Source organism: Anopheles nili, chromosome 3 (assembly GCF_943737925.1).
Source record: "Anopheles nili chromosome 3, idAnoNiliSN_F5_01, whole genome shotgun sequence".
In the NCBI taxonomy this organism is placed as follows: Eukaryota; Metazoa; Arthropoda; class Insecta; order Diptera; family Culicidae; genus Anopheles; species Anopheles nili.
The window spans coordinates 54,070,866-54,088,550 of NC_071292.1; the positions used below are offsets into that span (position 1 = coordinate 54,070,866).

General features: G+C 48.7%; 5 protein-coding genes across 7 annotated transcripts; 2 read left to right on the forward strand and 3 right to left on the reverse strand.

The window, feature by feature from the left end:
- Positions 1-176: 176 nt before the first annotated feature.
- Positions 177-1,283, reverse strand: LOC128724615 (retinol dehydrogenase 14-like). Its single transcript, XM_053818338.1, has 2 exons — positions 468-1,283; positions 177-374 (listed from the first exon to the last, which is right to left on the reverse strand). Exons 1-2 carry the CDS (start codon positions 1,281-1,283, stop codon positions 177-179), a joined length of 1,014 nt encoding a protein of 337 aa, XP_053674313.1.
- Positions 1,284-1,631: 348 nt separating this feature from the next.
- On the reverse strand, positions 1,632-2,051 carry LOC128724616 (trafficking protein particle complex subunit 2-like protein). The gene has a single exon (XM_053818339.1). It carries the CDS (start codon positions 2,049-2,051, stop codon positions 1,632-1,634), a length of 420 nt encoding a protein of 139 aa, XP_053674314.1.
- An 812-nt stretch (positions 2,052-2,863) lies between these two features.
- On the reverse strand, positions 2,864-4,011 carry LOC128722947 (probable deoxyhypusine synthase). The gene is made up of 2 exons (XM_053816641.1): positions 3,814-4,011; positions 2,864-3,748 (listed from the first exon to the last, which is right to left on the reverse strand). The coding sequence occupies exons 1-2, from the start codon at positions 4,009-4,011 to the stop codon at positions 2,864-2,866; spliced, it is 1,083 nt and encodes a 360-aa protein (XP_053672616.1).
- A 4,094-nt stretch (positions 4,012-8,105) lies between these two features.
- LOC128725709 (UDP-glucose 6-dehydrogenase) lies at positions 8,106-13,457 on the forward strand. Its single transcript, XM_053819475.1, has 2 exons — positions 8,106-8,264; positions 11,706-13,457. The coding sequence occupies exons 1-2, from the start codon at positions 8,106-8,108 to the stop codon at positions 13,260-13,262; spliced, it is 1,716 nt and encodes a 571-aa protein (XP_053675450.1). The 3' UTR covers positions 13,263-13,457.
- Positions 13,458-16,135: 2,678 nt separating this feature from the next.
- LOC128723276 (SURF1-like protein) lies at positions 16,136-17,685 on the forward strand. Of its 3 annotated transcripts, XM_053816998.1 has the most exons (4): positions 16,136-16,629; positions 16,705-16,826; positions 16,915-17,109; positions 17,179-17,685. In XM_053816998.1, exons 1-4 carry the CDS (start codon positions 16,417-16,419, stop codon positions 17,555-17,557), a joined length of 909 nt encoding a protein of 302 aa, XP_053672973.1. In that variant the 5' UTR covers positions 16,136-16,416; the 3' UTR covers positions 17,558-17,685. The 3 variants fall into 3 exon arrangements, with proteins under 3 accessions (XP_053672973.1, XP_053672972.1, XP_053672974.1); XM_053816997.1 differs by having other exon boundaries at positions 16,136-16,826; XM_053816999.1 differs by having other exon boundaries at positions 16,521-16,633; positions 16,705-17,109.

Sequence of the window (17,685 nt, forward strand, 5' to 3'; positions counted from 1 at the left end):
AAAGCCCAACGTTTATATTATGCCCCCCTAATGCCTTGTCGTCTTCATATGCTTTCTTAAAGGTAGTTATCCTTTTAGCTGATGGTTGAATATCAATCCTTAACCGAGTACATATGCCATTCCATCACCATCAAAAGAACTCCGGAAGGGTATGTTTTCCCTGACTGCCCACGTGGTTACTTATGGTCAGATTCCTGCTTTTCCGACTCCGCAATCATACGAACGCTCTCATCCCATAACCGGACGGATGTTTCCTCGTTGAAATGAAACTTCGAGCGGCGCATCTTTACGTTCGAAATAAAGTAACCCGTCACTGGGTTGCGTTCGCGTGTTGTCACGCTCTCCGTCGCCGCGTATATGATATTCTGGGCACCCTGAAGGTAGAGGAATGGTAGACGGAAGCGGTTTGATTATCAGTTTCACCCCACACCGGAAGGGGTCCTATTTTTCCTCTCTCCACCGCGTACCTGTTCTCCGGACCTAAGCATCAGCCAAACGATGGGCGAAAACACCAGATAATGGTACCACCGGGGTTCGTAATGGCGGAAGAAATCCGTATGGCAGAGTCCGGGACAGAGCACGTGCACGTTGAAGCCGCGTTTGTACAACTCCCGGGCGTAGTAAAAGTTCATGAGCTTCGAGTTGTTGTACAACCGGTTCAGCCGGCTGCCATAGTCAACCCAGCGGCCAAGATTCTCGAAATCGATCTCCGCCTCGATCTCGTGCATGCGGGATGATACGACGACAACACGCGTTTGCTGCTCCTGTAGCTGCTCCTTCAGTAAATCCACCAGCAGGAACTGACCGAGATGATTAACGCCAAAGTGAACCTCGTAGTTTTCGTGGGTGTGCTGGGGAGTCCGCACCGCCAGTCCGGCATTGTTCACGAGGCAGTACAATTGCGGCGTGGTGCGCTTTAGCTCCCCGACAAACGTTCGAATCGAGCGAAACGAAGCCAGATCAAGCTCCATTGGGATGAGTTTGTCCGCTACGTTTTCTCCCAGCTCCGTGCGAATCGTCTTGATCGCTTCGCTGGCTTTCGTGAGATTGCGACATGCCATGATGACGGTTGCCTGGCGACGGGCAAGTGCCTTTGTAGTTTCGTATCCTAGTCCCGTATTGGCGCCGGTAATGACGAATGTTTTCCCGTGCAGGGAAAAGTTCGATTTCACCCAGCCCCACTTGCGCAGTTTGTACAACCGTAGAAGCATGATCGAACCAGCGAGTCCGGTGGCTCCCGCACCAGCCGTGAAAAGCGATACGTCCGATGGGATGAATGGCATTGCGATGGGATGAATGGGGGCTAGTGAATCAAGAGGTGATTCGTTGGAGAATCATCGACCACCTGCTGCTAGAGGGAAAGGAGAATGCACAGATTGTGGATTGGGCTGCGGTTCTTCTTCAAAGTGCTTCGTTTGTTTCCCAGCCACCAGATTAGCCAGCATGTTCTCCGTGCAGTTAATAGTTAATACAGGTAACAACACCAATCCAAACCCCTTGTTCCATTTTCTCTCCAATACTGAACCGTTCGCAGCTTTCGCTTTAGAAGTGAAATGTTTACATTCATTTATTAGGGGCTAATCTTGCATTGAACAAATTAATACGTTTGCTTCCGACCACGGAGGGTTGTCCTAATTCGCGCTTATTATCCCGCGCACTGCGAGGTCAAAGGTTTTTGATGTCAACGGTTCACCGGGCGTGTAGAACGGATTGCAGACGGCATCGGTGTAGAGATTGTGCAGGTTTCGGAACATCGCACGCACCTCGTTCTCCCGGTATGAGGACGTACTGTTCGCGTCGATTACAATCAGAAACTTGATCTTGGTATTCGTGACATAGCCGTAGATTTTGTACTGCTCGGTCGATATGAGCGATCCGAGATACAGCTCACGACCATCGGCCGCGGCCTTTTGGTTCGTGGCACACCGCTCATCGATCACGTCCAGCGAAGCGTGGACCTGGTACTGCAGCGCGATCTCCTTATCCACGTTCGCGGTCGCGATGTAGAGCGGAGCGTTGTCCTTTCCAATTATCGCCACACAGGCACACATCTGAACGGTTGGGAACGATAGCGGACGAAATGGTGCCACCCGGGAAGAAAGCAAAAAAGAACGTACTCCTTAATGTAATACCCCATTGAGTGATACCATAACGACACAAAGCTGATGCAAACACAAAGGTAAAAAAAGAATATTGTGCGTTCTACGATTCACGAGCTTGAGACCGTTACACGAGCATGAAAGGGCGTAAACGCCCATGCTTCAGTGATTTTGTGGACGTGGTAGGGCCCCAGTACATGGGAAAAGCAGGACGAATGCAAACCATGTAACCGATATTAGCTAATCTTCTCCCACGAAATATTTAAACCTTTGGGGAATTGTAAATTATGCACCAAATTTAGAAGGTCATTAAACCCCGATAAATGACGCACCACAATCGGGTCCGTAGCGAATGTCTCCATATTATAACCATAATACTAAGTAACTTAAGCTACCTGACTTCGATAAATAATACACGGTGAACGTACCTTATATGCTTATTTGTAGGAATGTTGAAAAACCAACGATTCAATGGAAAATACAACACAATATTCGAATAAGAATGCACTTTACAAGTTATCGTTCTGCAGTGGTTTTTGTTTACGAATTGAGCAATGTTTGACAACATCACAACCCATAGTCATGGAGAGTGTGAAGGCAAGAAAATGTAATTTCGTACATTTTTTATCAAGCAAAACCGTTTTTCCAATTTTAAATTATACAAAAATATAACCTTTTCGTCAAATAAACGGTGATATTCGATATTATATTCAAGAACGATAATATTAGTATTACGCAGTTAATATTCTATATCTTTTATTGTTTTATTTTTCCCGAAAATGATCCTTAACAAATGTTTCACCAATTAGTATCGGAAAAACCAAGCTGGCCTCCGCGTACACCTTTACAGGCGATGCGTCTTTCTTTATTTTCCCCCACGAAATAGCTTCATCTGGCCGGGCTCCACTATCGCTGCCATCGTACTCGGATGCGGTGTTGATAAACACCGAGAAATCCGCACCATTTCGCATCAGATTCGCATTGCAAACATGGTGCTTTATCACACCACCACCGACGATGATGATACCAGATTGAACGGCCTTCACAGCCATCGTGTTAAGTCGCCGTAAATCCGATACGATGTCCACTACAAGCCCCGGGTTGCGGAAAGAGTGAAAATACATCATATCACCCAGACTGCCATCAGTCAACGCAGGACTGAATACGGGAATGTGATTCTTGGCAGCCCAGTAGTAGATCGACGTTTCATCGTTAATTTTTTCACCCAACCTAGCGATCACCTTCGACGGTGTCCACAGAGTCCCTTTGCTCTTTTGCTCCTCTAGCATTTCATCTAGGATGGGAGTAACCCAGTTCTCGAATTGACAATAGTTTTCATTCGGTACCAGTAGGTTTCCTATCCGATTGATGCCTTTCTCGCGCAGTTCTCGCCCTGCTAGTTCAAATGACCCAAGGTAGGTTGGTGCCAGGCATTTGATCAGGTCCTCTTCTACACCTCCCGCCGTCGTCACAATGCAGTCCACCATACGATGTTGCACTAAAAATCTGATCGTTTCGCGTACTCCAGCGGATACCATGTTGGAAGTGTAGCCAAGGAAAATGGTACAGCTTGAACGCCGTCTGATGAAATCATCCTCTTCGTACACATCAAGTTTATCCTCAGGGAGAGGAACACGTCGAGCGGTAATCTACAAAAAGTAAAAGCGATACAATGATGCCATATACCGGAAAGTAATAACACGTGTTAGCATACCATTTTATTAACTTCTTCAATCGCTTTCCCGAGATTCGTCGCCTGGAATCCACTGTGAACATACGAGCCGAACAGTTTTTCATAGTTATATCCTTCGTTCCAATCGTAGCCTCGAATAGTTGGTGTGTCCGCCGGTAACTTTGCGCTTTCCTGCAGTACCGCTTCTTTTGCAACGGCTGGCTCCACGTTGTTATCCATTTACAAGGTAGATTATTCGATTTTCAATATCAAACACTAATGGTAAGCATGTGCTTTCCATGTGAAAATGTTTTTGTTTCTTTGCGGGTTGGAGAGCTCTTAACGTCACTTGGAGCTAAGAGCGCGCGAGAGAGAACGCGCAGAGAGGGTGTGTAGCATCTGGAATGAATAACAACAAAACTGTGATATTTTGCCCTCTTTTTTCGTCACTAATTAAATTATTGCTAATGAATAAACACAGCCAAATGCTCACCATGGTCTGGTGATTACATCTTCATACATGATTTTGCTGAAATAACGACGTTTTCGGCGCAGTCGTGCATTTTGCGTCACTCTCACGCTGCGCCAGCTGTCAAAGTCAGCTGAGCGTCAAAAAGGGCACAAAAAACACCATTCGTGAGCCAGAGCTGTCAGTTATACACACGCAACTCGGGTCGGTCGTCGCGAAACAACGCGTTCCTCTCGCGGGTTCGAATTAATTGTGGAGTTTTCCGCGGGTTTCGGTTCGGTTCGGTTCGTTTTGGTGTAGTTTTCCTCCGGTTCGGTGTGATTTAGTGATCTTCTGTCAGAAAAACTTCCCCAAGTGATGGTACAATAGCGCCAAGCTGAACATCCCTGATACAATACAAAAGGTAAACAGAGGGATTGACTGCCGCGTGACTAAGAAACGGGAATCCGGGGAAAATGTTACAAACTAGCAGCACAATGTGGGACAGATTGCGCAGGGGGTTACGTTCTCCATGCCAGTGTCAGTGGCGTCATTCTAGCTGTGGTCGTACGAGCAAAGAATCGAAGCGTCTGCTGCGTCCCCGCGGACGTAACGATTCCGAGAAATTCCACCCGGGAACGGAAACACCAAGTGCTGTATCCCAAACTATTTATCACCCGCCACCGCTTCCACCATGCTCTGCAAGCAGCCATCGCCGGTTGCCATGGCGTTGCGATAGTGCCTATAGTTTGTTGGTAATGCAGTAGTAAATTGCTGATAAACGGTTCTCTCTCCCTCTACCCCCCGGGTGAGCGTGTTTCCAGCGGAAAGCATGTGCTAGTGCCTCCCTCAACACGCCCCGCGAGAGGGGAACACAGGAAATTGAAGAGACGGCATTATCCGCCGCTCCACCCACGCCCACGTCAGATGCATCCCTTCGGTTGCATCGCAAGGGCCCACCACTGCACTAGTGTCCGGGTGCAACGGGGCTTGCTTGCAATTGACGGTCATTCGTGGGGCAAGGCCACCCAACACATTGACAGCACGAGGAGACCCCAAAATAACGATTGAACCAAACCCCGTGGCTGGGGGTGGGTTTTGAGTGCTTTGAATGTGCTGCGTCTGAAATTGCCCCGTCGTCGCCTGGCACGATTTCGATTCCACTCCCCTCAGGGGTGGCTAGAAGGTCGCTGGGTCTCGTCGTACACACACCTGGGCACGAACGCGTCGCTGAAGGGTGGGACAATTTAAATGCAACATCGCTCCCTTCTTCTGCTATTGATTGCAGAACGAGAATCTCGCAATCGTCGGGCTACTTTTGTTCTCCAGCAATCGATCGCTGGCGTACGACCGACCTGGCCTGGCGCATCTCTGCTTCTTGCAGCAGGTTCTGTGTGAGGTGTTCTTGAACCGGTGGCCTTGAGATACGCACGATGCCCTTGCTAGGCTGGCGTGAGTTTATTTTTTTCTTTTTCTTTTCGCTTTTCCGCTCGGCTTACGCATTGCGCGCCGCCGTCGATTTCCCGTCCGGATGGTGGTTCAATCTCCCTACCCCTTTACGAGTCCATGGCACGGTCTGCCAATGAACTGAAACAGAAGCAAAAGGATTTGCAGATCCGATCGTCTGCCGCGACCTGGTATGTGCGAACGATTTCCATCTGGTCTGGTGTGTTTCTCGGGCGCCAGTCGATTCATTCTCAAGGTGTTCGGTGTAACATAACCGGCTGAAGGAAGTGGACGAACGGAAATTCCATCCGCAACCGATGGACCTTTTTATGATCATTTTGATCATTAACATTGTACGCCTCATCACGTGGAAGCAGCTCGTCCAACAGGCGCAATTAACTGCCGATGGAAACATGCCAGCCTACTTTGTGGCTAGTAAATTGAAAAAAAAAATGGCAGTCAAACTGACAAAATAGTTTGAATTCCATATCTCAACAAACTTAACCGAATTCATTAAACTAACACCGGTCGACGTTTACCAAAAGCTTACATGATCATTTCGCTAACCTCTCCCACCCAGCAATGATGTCGTAGATCGCGCGTCCGCCGTTACGTCACCACCCTTAAACACACACAAAGGAAATGCAACTAGCGGCAACTTCATCGAGAAAATTCACAAAATAACGCTAAAAAGAACTCGGGTATTCACCGCCGATTGCGCCCTCCATGCGGATGGTTTGGGTGATTCACAAGTTCCCTAAAATCACCGGCAGCTTATCTTATGGATACAATTAACGTTTTTTCGCTGCTGCCAAATCAGACCCCCCGATAATGTTCGCTTTCTGCGTGCGCATGTGGCGTGGGACGAAGTGGTGTTTTGTGAGATTAAACACCATCGAGTAGGTTAGTGGCTTATGCAACTGCTAAGACAAAATAATAACTCAACTCTCCTCCGCTGGTCGCTTGACCACCAAACCGAAACCTCCAAATGGCCCTTGGTGTGTGGCACTGTCTCACTCACTCTTTATCACCCCATGAAATGTGTGAATTATGGAAGCGTATTGTATTTCCTCGCCGTGCTGCGCCCGTGAGTCCGTTTGGCCACACAAATATGACGGCATGGACATACGACGATTGCGTGCCCTTCCCTGCACGTGCTGCTCAATAATCGAACCTCCCAAACGGACGAATGGGGATGGCTGTCCTAACCCCACCCAACACGCTTTGAGGCCCGCAACGCGGCATAAGGATCCTGCCGGAGGGTGTCTTATTTTCTGCCGCTGCTTCTTCTTCTTCTTCTTCTTCTTCTTCTTCTTCTTCTTCTTCTGCGATGCCTTTACGGCTTCCCGAAATGCTCTCGCTTGCTGACACACACCCCCCCGAGAAGGGGGGCCACCCAAAAATTGGCTCTCGAAGGCATCGCGACACGCACGCTGGGCACGTTTTAAACTTTCTATTTACCTGCAAAGTTGGGGTTATTTTTTTATGGCTCGCACCGGCAAGCGCACACGTACTGCTCCATCCCGGCGTGGAATTGCATAATGGGGCCAAAGTTGATCTATCGAGCGGTGCGCTGCTCTGAAGGGCAAACACCACAAATCGTACTAATGAGCCCGCGGTAAAACACCCTCACCGAAAGGACCGAGCGTGAGGCTGCGGTTCGATTGGCTTCGAGTTTGGCTTTAATCCTTTACCAATAAAAGTTGGTGGAGCAAAAACATAAAAAAAACACCCGTACCGTTTATGACGAGAGAGAGAGAGAGAGGGTCCCAAATTGGGTGGACAAAGCGTCCATTGGGTCGCATAAAACAAAGCCTGTTCGAAGAACGGATGAATGGAGATGACTCGACTTTACGACACATCCTCGCATCCCTCACGATCCTTCATTTATTATTAGTTTGTATTTTTCCCTTGTTCTCTCTCCTTCTTCGCAGCACCACCGCACGCAGGCAGGCACCAGGCATTGGAAAACAAAAAAAAAAGGCAGCCCCACCACCAACGGCGATCGATAGCGTGGCATGGTTTGAAACGTGCGCGCTTCTCAACAGCATCTGCATCATCGGTAGCATCATCAGTCAGTCGTGGACAGTCATTCGGGGTGATTGGATGTGCGGATTTGGCATACCGAAGCGTGCTGCCACTTTGACCCAGTCTCACACACTGCCGTACGATCGTTAGCTTTCCAACAGAAGGTTTTCCACCGACACCAACGCTTCGGCCAGCGTGTTTTCGCGCCACGTGGCACTGTTAGTAGCGCGCGCGGTAAGGAAACTCGCACCCACATGGCCCAGGACAGTGAGAGTGTGAACATATCGTAGTGTGCGCGTTCGTGTGATCGTGTGGTTTTTCCGGTTGTGGGAAATACTTTGGTTGCGTTTTCGTTCGAGCGTGTTTTTTTTTCGGTAGCGAAGCAAAAGAGCGTAAAACAGACACGACGACGATGGTGATTTCGAAGATCTGCTGCATCGGGGCCGGGTATGTTGGTGGGCCGACGTGCAGCGTGATGGCACTCAAGTGTCCTGACATCCAGATAACGGTCGTCGATCGCAGCACGGAACGGATAGCCCAGTGGAACTCGGACAAGCTGCCCATCTACGAGGTAAGCAAAGCTGGCCGTCTTTTGTCGATCGTGTTTTCGGGCTTTTTGGGTGTTTTGGGGCACTTTTTTGGGGGCTCTTTTTTTTGCAGCATAGGCTGTCGTAAGCATCCGCACGTTGGGCTTATCTTAATGGCCGAAGTGTGAAAAAAAACAGTTTCTCATTTTCATAAGTCGGTTAAGGTCTTCCAAGCGCACACATGTGGCCAAATCAAAAACGTGCCCCCCAACGGGTTGGCGCTCTTTCGCACCATGCGAAATGAAGAAACCAGTTACCCGCGAAAGGCAAACAAAGTGAAGATCAACCGAGTGGGGGAGAGAGATAAAAAAAGACAAAGTTATGTCGAATTCGGTTGGGATGGCCGGATCGTGCAAAGAAATAAAAACTAACGGATGCGGCATAATGCGTAATTTATGCTAAGCGATCGTGAGCGCTTCCACGGGCGAATGGAAATCCTGCCACACGGCCCAGGTAATTGGGGAATTTAATCCACCCGATGAGAACGCGCCACCCGGGTGAAAGGTGGGATTTTTACATCATTTTCGGTCATCATTGTGCCGGCGATATACGGCTGATTACGGTGCTGTACTTAGATAAGTTGTCGCAATCCATTTTGGGTGCTAATTGCATAAATGTTTCACGCTCGATGGGGTAGGTGATTTTTATTTGCTCTGCTGTACGTGCAAAACGTTCGCATAATCTTGATTGTTTTTTTTTGTTGTGCCATTCGCTTTTGCTGTTTCGGGGAAAATAATACGACCAGCAAAAACACAAATCATTGTTGCTACACTCTGCTGCAGTTCCGAGAAGGGCGATCGAGTGAGAGAGATTTGCAGTCGTAAAGATGCCGTTCTAAGCGCACCGAGCGGAAGGACATACGCGATAAGCGGTGAAATGGCGGGGCCAAGTCGCACAAATAAATAAACAAAAAAAGAAACAAAAGGGTAACACGTTCGGTCGCACAGAATGCTGGAAAGGCAGATGGGAAAGCAGCCGGATACGATCTTATCGTAGCCTGGAAAGCAAAGCCACACTAGCTTTTGGCGATAACAAACGGCTGCGGCCACGTGGAGGAGCAGCGTGTTGTACACGCTATTGGCTCGGTGCGGAATTATGGCGATACACCTTGCTTTATCGCTCTGTATTACATGTGTTACTATTATCTGCAGGTTGAGAGTTCAGCCCAAGCGTCCATGAAGTTGTCACTTGCACCATCGCTAGGGGGATAACATTTTACGGCTCATTTGGGGTGGAGATTTGTGCATGTTTCTCGTGTTCGAATTGCTTGTTCTCTTTTGTACCGGTTGTTCTGATGTTGCATTTGTCTCCAACTCCCCCCACACACACACACACACACACGCATGCGGTGCATCCGATCCGGCTGCATTCCAGTGCGAAACGTCAGGACGAAGACAAGGGCCAAAACCTGTCCCCTTCTCTGCACCGTGCTGCATCACAGTCCGAGTGCGGATCGCTTCTTTGTTTCACGAATGCACCACCGGCCGGCCAGTCATTGTTCCGTTCTGTGGCCCCACGTCCCTGTTTGCGGTCTGTATGAAATCTGATAAAACAGCCTCTTCCTGGGACCCAACCACCGTATTGGTTTGTGCTTTTAGATAGTTAATTACAAGCACCCGATAAGAAGCGCCCTAGATCCATGTTGACACTATTATTAGCCCTCGAAAATGTGCGCAATCCATAATATCGTACTCTCGCTCTCCTTCTCTCTGCGATCGCTTGATCGTTATGTGCTTCTAGCCGGCATCTGGCCCATTCCCTGTTGGGTTGGGTTTGTGCCAACTAAACATACCCCCAGGCATCCGAGAGAAACGCGCTCGCACTGCACCGTGGGGTGATAGTTTCGCTTGAAGGAGACTGCGAACGAACACAACAATTCGAACGGTCTTCTTGAGTGCTCCAAATTTCGACCTCCCCAAATGCCGGGCAGGGTGCTGGAAAAAGGGCAAAGTTGTTTCATAATTCGTGATCGTGGTGGACCATCGGACGGCGATAGAAAGGCACAGGCAAGAAGGGAAAGTGTCCGACCGGATGGACGTAAGCCGTCGGTCGATGCATCGTTGGTCCCTTTCGGGATAGGCAACTCGTGCCATAAACATTACATCATCATTCGATGGGTCGGAAATCGCGTTTTGGGTGGCTTGAAACAGGGGATTGCTTTTGCGGGGTCTGGGTGATGTGATTTAGTTTTGGAAGAAGTAGCCGCCAACCCGCAAGCAGGGGGAACCAAATGGGAACTTTGATCGTTATTCTCGAGTAGCTGTCCGTTTTGACGGTGTCGATCATAAGCTGAAAGGGTAAAGGTTTGTGGCGTCCAAGTTGACTGCGATTTACACGATCATAATCGGAAAATGGATATTCTCCGATTAAGTTCTAAATTAGGAAATTATTCATAGTTAAGCGTCTAAATTTGGTACGGACTTTTGGAGTTTTATTTTTATTCTAAAGATAGCTTAGCCCATTAAGTCGACGCTGCAATAGCTTAAGCAAATTGAAAATTAGATGCGTTTTATACATCTATAGTTCGTCCTTTTATTGAATTGTTTCGACTCCTTTCCAGACCATTACAATAAAATTGTATAGATTGTTTTGGATTCGATACTGTCCCGATATGCGTTAGCTTGCTGGCTTGGGGAAGAATTTTTAGCTAGTTTTCGTCGAATTATGATATAGGAATTATAAAATTACGATGAAATATTCATGAGCGGTGTGCAGACTGGAGAGGTCACATACCGGAAATAATTAAATAAATTAACTGATGAGTCATACAATGCCAAAGGGCTAAGACAAGCTTCCCGCAATCTGTAACATTCATCGATGCAATGAAACCCACTCGGGACAAACTGGAAAAGTCGTCCAGCAAAGGGGATGACCCCCAGGAAGTACCGTTTTTCTTTTTCGCCTTTTTTGCTCGTCCCATGAACGGATTGAGATCATGTAATTTTGAATTCCTCTCGTGTGTTGTGGCATTCGCGCTGCGTATGATTCTCACGTTCATAGGATGGTATCACGATCAGCGAAAAAAAAAACGCCTGGCCCAACGACGATGACGAAGGCGATAATCTTATTCAAGACACGTCACCGTGCAATTATGTTCCCTCGACCTTTAAAGTTTGAATGGGAGGAGAATTCTCTGGATCGTGACTGTGAGGTGAGTTGTATGCATTCTTAGCTCATCGAGTACCTCGGATGGGATTAAACTGTGTCATCCTTCCGATACGGTAGGGCAGACAATTATAAGTAAACCCGTTTAATGAAGCTATCCGGGTTGAAGTGGGACGTTTCGACGTAAAGGGACGTTAAGAGGGACGTTTTGAGTGCATCATTAAGGCAGGATTTTCCTCCATCGATGCAATGGGTTCTAACACTGGTCTCGTGCAAGTTTCTGGCATTTTGTGGTAATAGTTTTTCTCGTCCTTTTCCAGCCGGGACTCGATGAGGTGGTCCGCCAGTGCCGCAACCGTAATCTCTTCTTCTCCACCGACATCGAGAAAGCGATCCAGGAGGCAGAACTCATCTTCATCTCCGTCAACACGCCGACCAAAACGTACGGCAACGGGCGAGGACGTGCGGCCGATCTCAAGTACGTGGAAGGATGCGCACGCATGATCGCCGAAATGTCCCAGAACAGCAAGATCGTGGTGGAAAAGAGCACGGTACCGGTGCGAGCGGCCGAAAGTATCATGCACATCCTGAAAGCGAACCACAAGCCGGGTGTCAAGTACGACATCCTGTCGAATCCGGAGTTTCTCGCCGAGGGTACGGCCGTCGAGGACCTCTTGAAGCCTGATCGTGTCCTGATCGGTGGCGAACAATCTCCCGAGGGCCAGGCAGCGATCGAGAAACTGTGCTGGGTGTACGAGCACTGGATCCCGAAGAAAAACATCATCACGACGAACACGTGGAGCTCGGAGTTGTCCAAACTGGCGGCGAATGCGTTCCTGGCCCAACGCATATCCTCGATCAACTCGCTGTCGGCGGTGTGCGAGGCAACGGGTGCGGATGTCTCGGAAGTGGCCCGTGCGGTTGGACTGGATTCACGCATAGGGCCCAAATTCCTGCAAGCGTCGGTTGGGTTCGGAGGTAGCTGCTTTCAGAAGGACATCCTGAATCTGGTGTATATTTGCGAGGGGTTGAACCTGCCCGAAGTGGCCGCCTACTGGCAGCAGGTGATCAACATGAACGACTACCAGAAGACGCGCTTCTCGCAGAAGATCATCGAGTGTCTGTTCAACACGGTCACGGACAAGCGCATCTCGATTTTGGGCTTCGCGTTCAAAAAGAACACGGGTGATACTCGTGAAACGCCCGCCATCGCCGTCTGCCGGACGCTGCTCGACGAGGGCGCTCAGCTCAACATCTACGATCCCAAGGTGGAACCGGAGCAGATCATCGCGGACCTAACGCACCCGAAGGTGACGGACAGCCCGGAACACGTGAAGCGAGCCGTACAGATCTTTGCCGATCCGTACGATGCCGTGCGGGGCACGCATGCCCTCGTCGTCTGCACGGAATGGGATGAGTTTGTCGTATGTCATCAACTTCAGCATGGTTGCTGCACCGCCCCGACGCCGACGATCATCGACGATCATGACCACAACCACCACCAAAACCACAACCATCTCCTGTCCCACCACCACCACCACCAAAAATACCACCATCCTCACTACCAGCACCACCATGATCCGCGGAACCGGCCCGTTTCTAATCGCGTCCCCGTTGTACCTTTCGCTGTCTTCCCACAGAGCCTCAACTACGAGCGCATCTACGCGTCGATGATGAAACCGGCGTACATCTTCGACGGGCGCAAGATCCTGCCGCACGAGCGGCTCCAGCAGATCGGGTTCCACGTGCAAACGATCGGCAAGCGATTGTTGCAGGAACCGATCGCGAAGCCGTTCCCGGCGCACCTCACCAATGGGCACGCGCATGGCCACGTGTCCCTGCCGGCGAACGGTGATGGGCCACTGGCGCAGGCCTAGTAGCTCTGCTGCCTCGTAGATAGTACCGCTAGTGACATCGCTTCGCCCGTAGACACCGCAGACCTGGACAGTGACAGCGAGGATGATGCGAATCAGCGCCGTATTCTGTTCGATGCCGCCGCCGGTTGGTGGCAGTGCTTCCTGCGTATGGATTGCACTGGCACGGCGGCAAAACCCACGGTACCAGCGTCTCCTTCCGGCATCGTTGGCCCACCGTCGTCGGTGGCCGGCCGGTTGCGAGCGGCGACACCACCACCTGCGCCACCACCGACACCGCACCGGTTTCAGATTGGGTGCCGGATCGTGCGTACCGTGCGCACCAGCGTGCAGAGTGATGCCATCCTTGGTGGGGTCACGTCGACGGTGGAGAGCTTGCTGGGACCGCGACGAAGCCGAACGCGAAGTGCTACCACGCCTGGGGGTAGCAGCACGGCTGGTGAGGGCGACAACATTACGATACCACCGGAGGATAGAAAGTATTACTACTGACGGGGGAGCGAGCACACGGTGAATACGGGCTTCACGCGCATGCTTTACCACACGCGGACGCGACATCACAAGGATATCAAACTTTTGTAGGCTAGGGATTTGGCGCGTGGTTCCGGGTCGCGGTCGGGCGGTCGGGTTCCGCTGGCCAAATCGAATCGAATCTATACTCAAAACACGACACGGTGCTGCTTTGCGGTGCTGTCTCGTACCCCATGCCGTCGATCGCCGACGTTACTCTTCTCTAATCCTTTTCCTCTGAAACACACGCACATGCATGCGCTTGCACGAGTGAAAGCGAGGTCCTGCGCGATCCATCGGTTGGCGTGGCCACTAGATAAGATAAGCACACTGCTCGCTAGCGCTAGGATTCACGAGATTAACCGATGGGCGAGACTTCTACGCTTCCGTAGGAGCTTTTCGGCATGTAGTATTTTTGCATTTCTTTATTTTTGTACGAAATCTATACATGTGTACTATACGATAAGGAGAACTTCTAGTATTGCTATTATTTTGGTTTATTGTATCATAAGAGCACACGCCACAGCCACAGCAACAGCACGATCGTGTTAGCAAATCGAACAAAGCACCATCACTGCAGCCACTCACTACCGCGCACGTTGTGACTCGCAGGGCACGTGTTACGATGTCCCTGCATCGCCCTGGATAGTACGCATGCGGCCAGTAGTTTAGGTATGCGAGGGTACACGCCTCTAGAGGGTCAGTTTCGTGCAATAGCCCAGGTGGCGTTAGCTTCACAGAATGCGTTTGTGGACGACACAAACCGAGGGTGCAGTTGCATACCGAAATAGCGAAAATGCGGTCGGAATATTCCGACGTGGATGCCCTTACGCGTAACATACTTCGAGTAGGCAGTAAGATGGTAACATTATTAAGCATAGAACCACGAATAGTGCATCACTGTAAGACTTGTGAGAATAAATAATATTCAATAAACGATACACACATATTGTAAGCGACGGCATGGTGGAAGACCTGCCCGCGCGGATCGAGCGGAGAACCGATACACGAGATGCCACGTGAAGCGGTTGTGAGGCCAGCTTCATTGTGCAGCACATGTTGTTCCATTTCGGCATGATATCTTTTTAGGATTCACGGAATCAATCACGCTGGCTAAAGTGGTTCTTCAGAGTACGGAAAGCGAATAGAAAAAGCGAACTGAACTCGACGGTAATCATCTCCTTCAATGCTCCCGGATAAAATTGGATACGTAATGGATATGTTTCTTATCATACCTTTCATGTATTTGAATATTTATGGTATTTTATTTGTTGCCTTATGAAACATTACAAATCAACTACCAACCGATATAATAAAGCATGCCAGAAGTTGGCTGGAAATGGTTGAATGGGTATCATTTAAAACGTGTTGTTTAATACGTAAAAGATGATATGAATTTTATTTGAATATTCGTCTTTTTCCTCATTTTATAAAGTTATTTATCGTTCAATATGAAAATGCCTCTTAATTTACTTTTTTTCGTCATATTTTGATCAAAATATCATATTAAATTTCATTAGAATCATTATTTTGCTTCAGCTAAATAAAGAATATGGAAAAACTTTTAAAATGATGTATATAATAAAACATTTATAATGTAGTAACACGTATTTAATATGTTTTAACTCGAAATTCCTGAAGTTTTTATTATCACAACATGTACAATAATATCACGGTTATTGTTATGCATTTCGAACAACATTTTGCACATTGGTGCTTTTTTTTCCAAAATATCACATTAAATTAATAATTAATAATAACAATTAATAATAATTAATAATTTCTTATTTTTTCAAATAAATTATTTTTCGACGAAGAAATTATGACCGATTCAGGCTCATAGTGTACCAGTCGCAGCAACTGTTACCTCCTACTCGCATGCTCTCCTGTTACTTTGGTGCGGAAATTTTGTGCTCCGAAAGGCAATTTTCGGAGCCAAAAATTTAGTTTCGGGCCTGCTGGTGTTAGTGCGTATACGTATAAGCCCCAGGCGTGGGCAGGGCGAAAACGCGTGAACGCGAGCGATGCCGGGTTTCTATGCAATCGGCCGAGGTAGATAATCTTTTTTAGAATTTAATTATGTTAAATAAGTGTATAATAAAGGTTTTTCTTGAAAAAAACCTATTTTTATGTGTTTAACGGCAGTATATTTACATGCGGCGAAATTTTGAACACGCCGTAATTGTCAAATTTGACGTTGATCTACGAGTGCAGTGTGTTTGCAATTGTTTTGGTCGGCATTTGGTAAAGTAAATAAGTAATTTCTTTCCATTTTACTCCAATAAAACTAAGCAAAACTTCCCAATAAATGTATTTCAACGAACAAAAAGAGTAAACCGTGCATGTGTGCTTCCTTTGCACAAGTTTCTTATAGTGATATACTTGGTGCCCACGGAAATAAGAAGACATTGCTTACAAAACAACTCATATTTTTATTTTCAATCACGATACAATTACAGAAAGCGTGTGTGTTCCGTGGTCAGTTCTCATGTAACGTAAAACTTGACCAGACTCACTCCAGATTTGTAGGTTATCTTGACAAGATCCGGAACGTCTAGCACGCGTAGTGCTATCCACGGATATTGACATCCCGGAACCGCTCTGTTGTGCAATAGCTGTTACAAAGTGAACGATAGCCACAGGCGACATGTTAAGAACAGTATGTTTAACGCTTAGAAAGCCCGCAACAAAGTTACTTGTTGATGGAGGAAGCAATAAAAGCAAGCTAGTAACAGAGGGGCTACCCATCGTTCGGCCCATACACACTCGTACAAAGCCACGCATTACGCCACCGCCAAAAATCAAATCATCCCAATCCGACCACACCGCCAGTATCAGCCCGTTCGGATGGGGCCTGTTGGTAGGTTCGTTTGCGTTCGGCAACTGCTACAGGATGTCCCGGCTCTCGGCATTAATGGTGACGTTTCACTTCCAGATTATCCCGGCGACTACCTTCGGGCTCGGTTGCTGGCAGGTGTACCGAAAGCAGTGGAAGGAGCAGTTAATAAGCGATCTTGAACGAAAGATACACCTGGCTCCGGTTCCCATACCCGACGAGTGAGTGTGATTGGCCGCGTTCAGCAGCAGGACACGGGTGGCGAAATAATCGGCTGGCTTTGCTTTCGTTCGTTGGTCCCCCTCGTAGCTTGTCCGAGTTGAATGGAATGGAGTATGAAACCGTCACGGTCCGTGGGCAGTTCCTGCACGATCAGGAGATCCATCTGGGTCCTCGGGCTTGCATACAGCACGGCGATAGCCACACGACCGGAGGACTCTTCTCGCAGAAGGAAGCTTCAATCGGTTTCCTCGTGATAACCCCGTTTAAGCTGGAAGGACGCGAGTAAGCCTTATCTCCTCGCCTCCATGGGTTCGTCCTCGGTCGCACGTTGACTTTCACTTTCCTTTGCAGCGATAAAATTCTGGTGAACCGTGGCTGGGTGCCAAAACGCTTCCTCGAGCCAGAATCACGTCCGCACGGACAGGTGACTGGAACGGTCGAGCTTAACGGTGTCGTTCGGTTGCCGGAAAATCGACCCCAGTTTACGCCCAAGCAGCGGGGTGCCATCTTCATGTACCGGGATGTGGAGAAAATGGCCGACGCGAGGGGTACCAGTCCGTACTTCATCGATGCGACTGCTTCGTCCACGGTGCCACACGGTCCGGTCGGTGGGCAAACTCGAGTCACGCTGCGTAACGAACACATGTCGTACATCGTGACGTGGTTCAGCTTGTCCGGTTTTACCACCTGGCTGTGGTTCCGTCAGATCGTGCGGGGCAAATCGTTCTGAGTAACAACACGCCGTCGTTAACTGTTGATCTGTAAATGGAAATATACGTTCGTTTTTAGTGTTACAATAAAATTGTCTACCTTAACACTTCGAAGCGTGATGACCACGATACCGGCTTCAGATTGCAG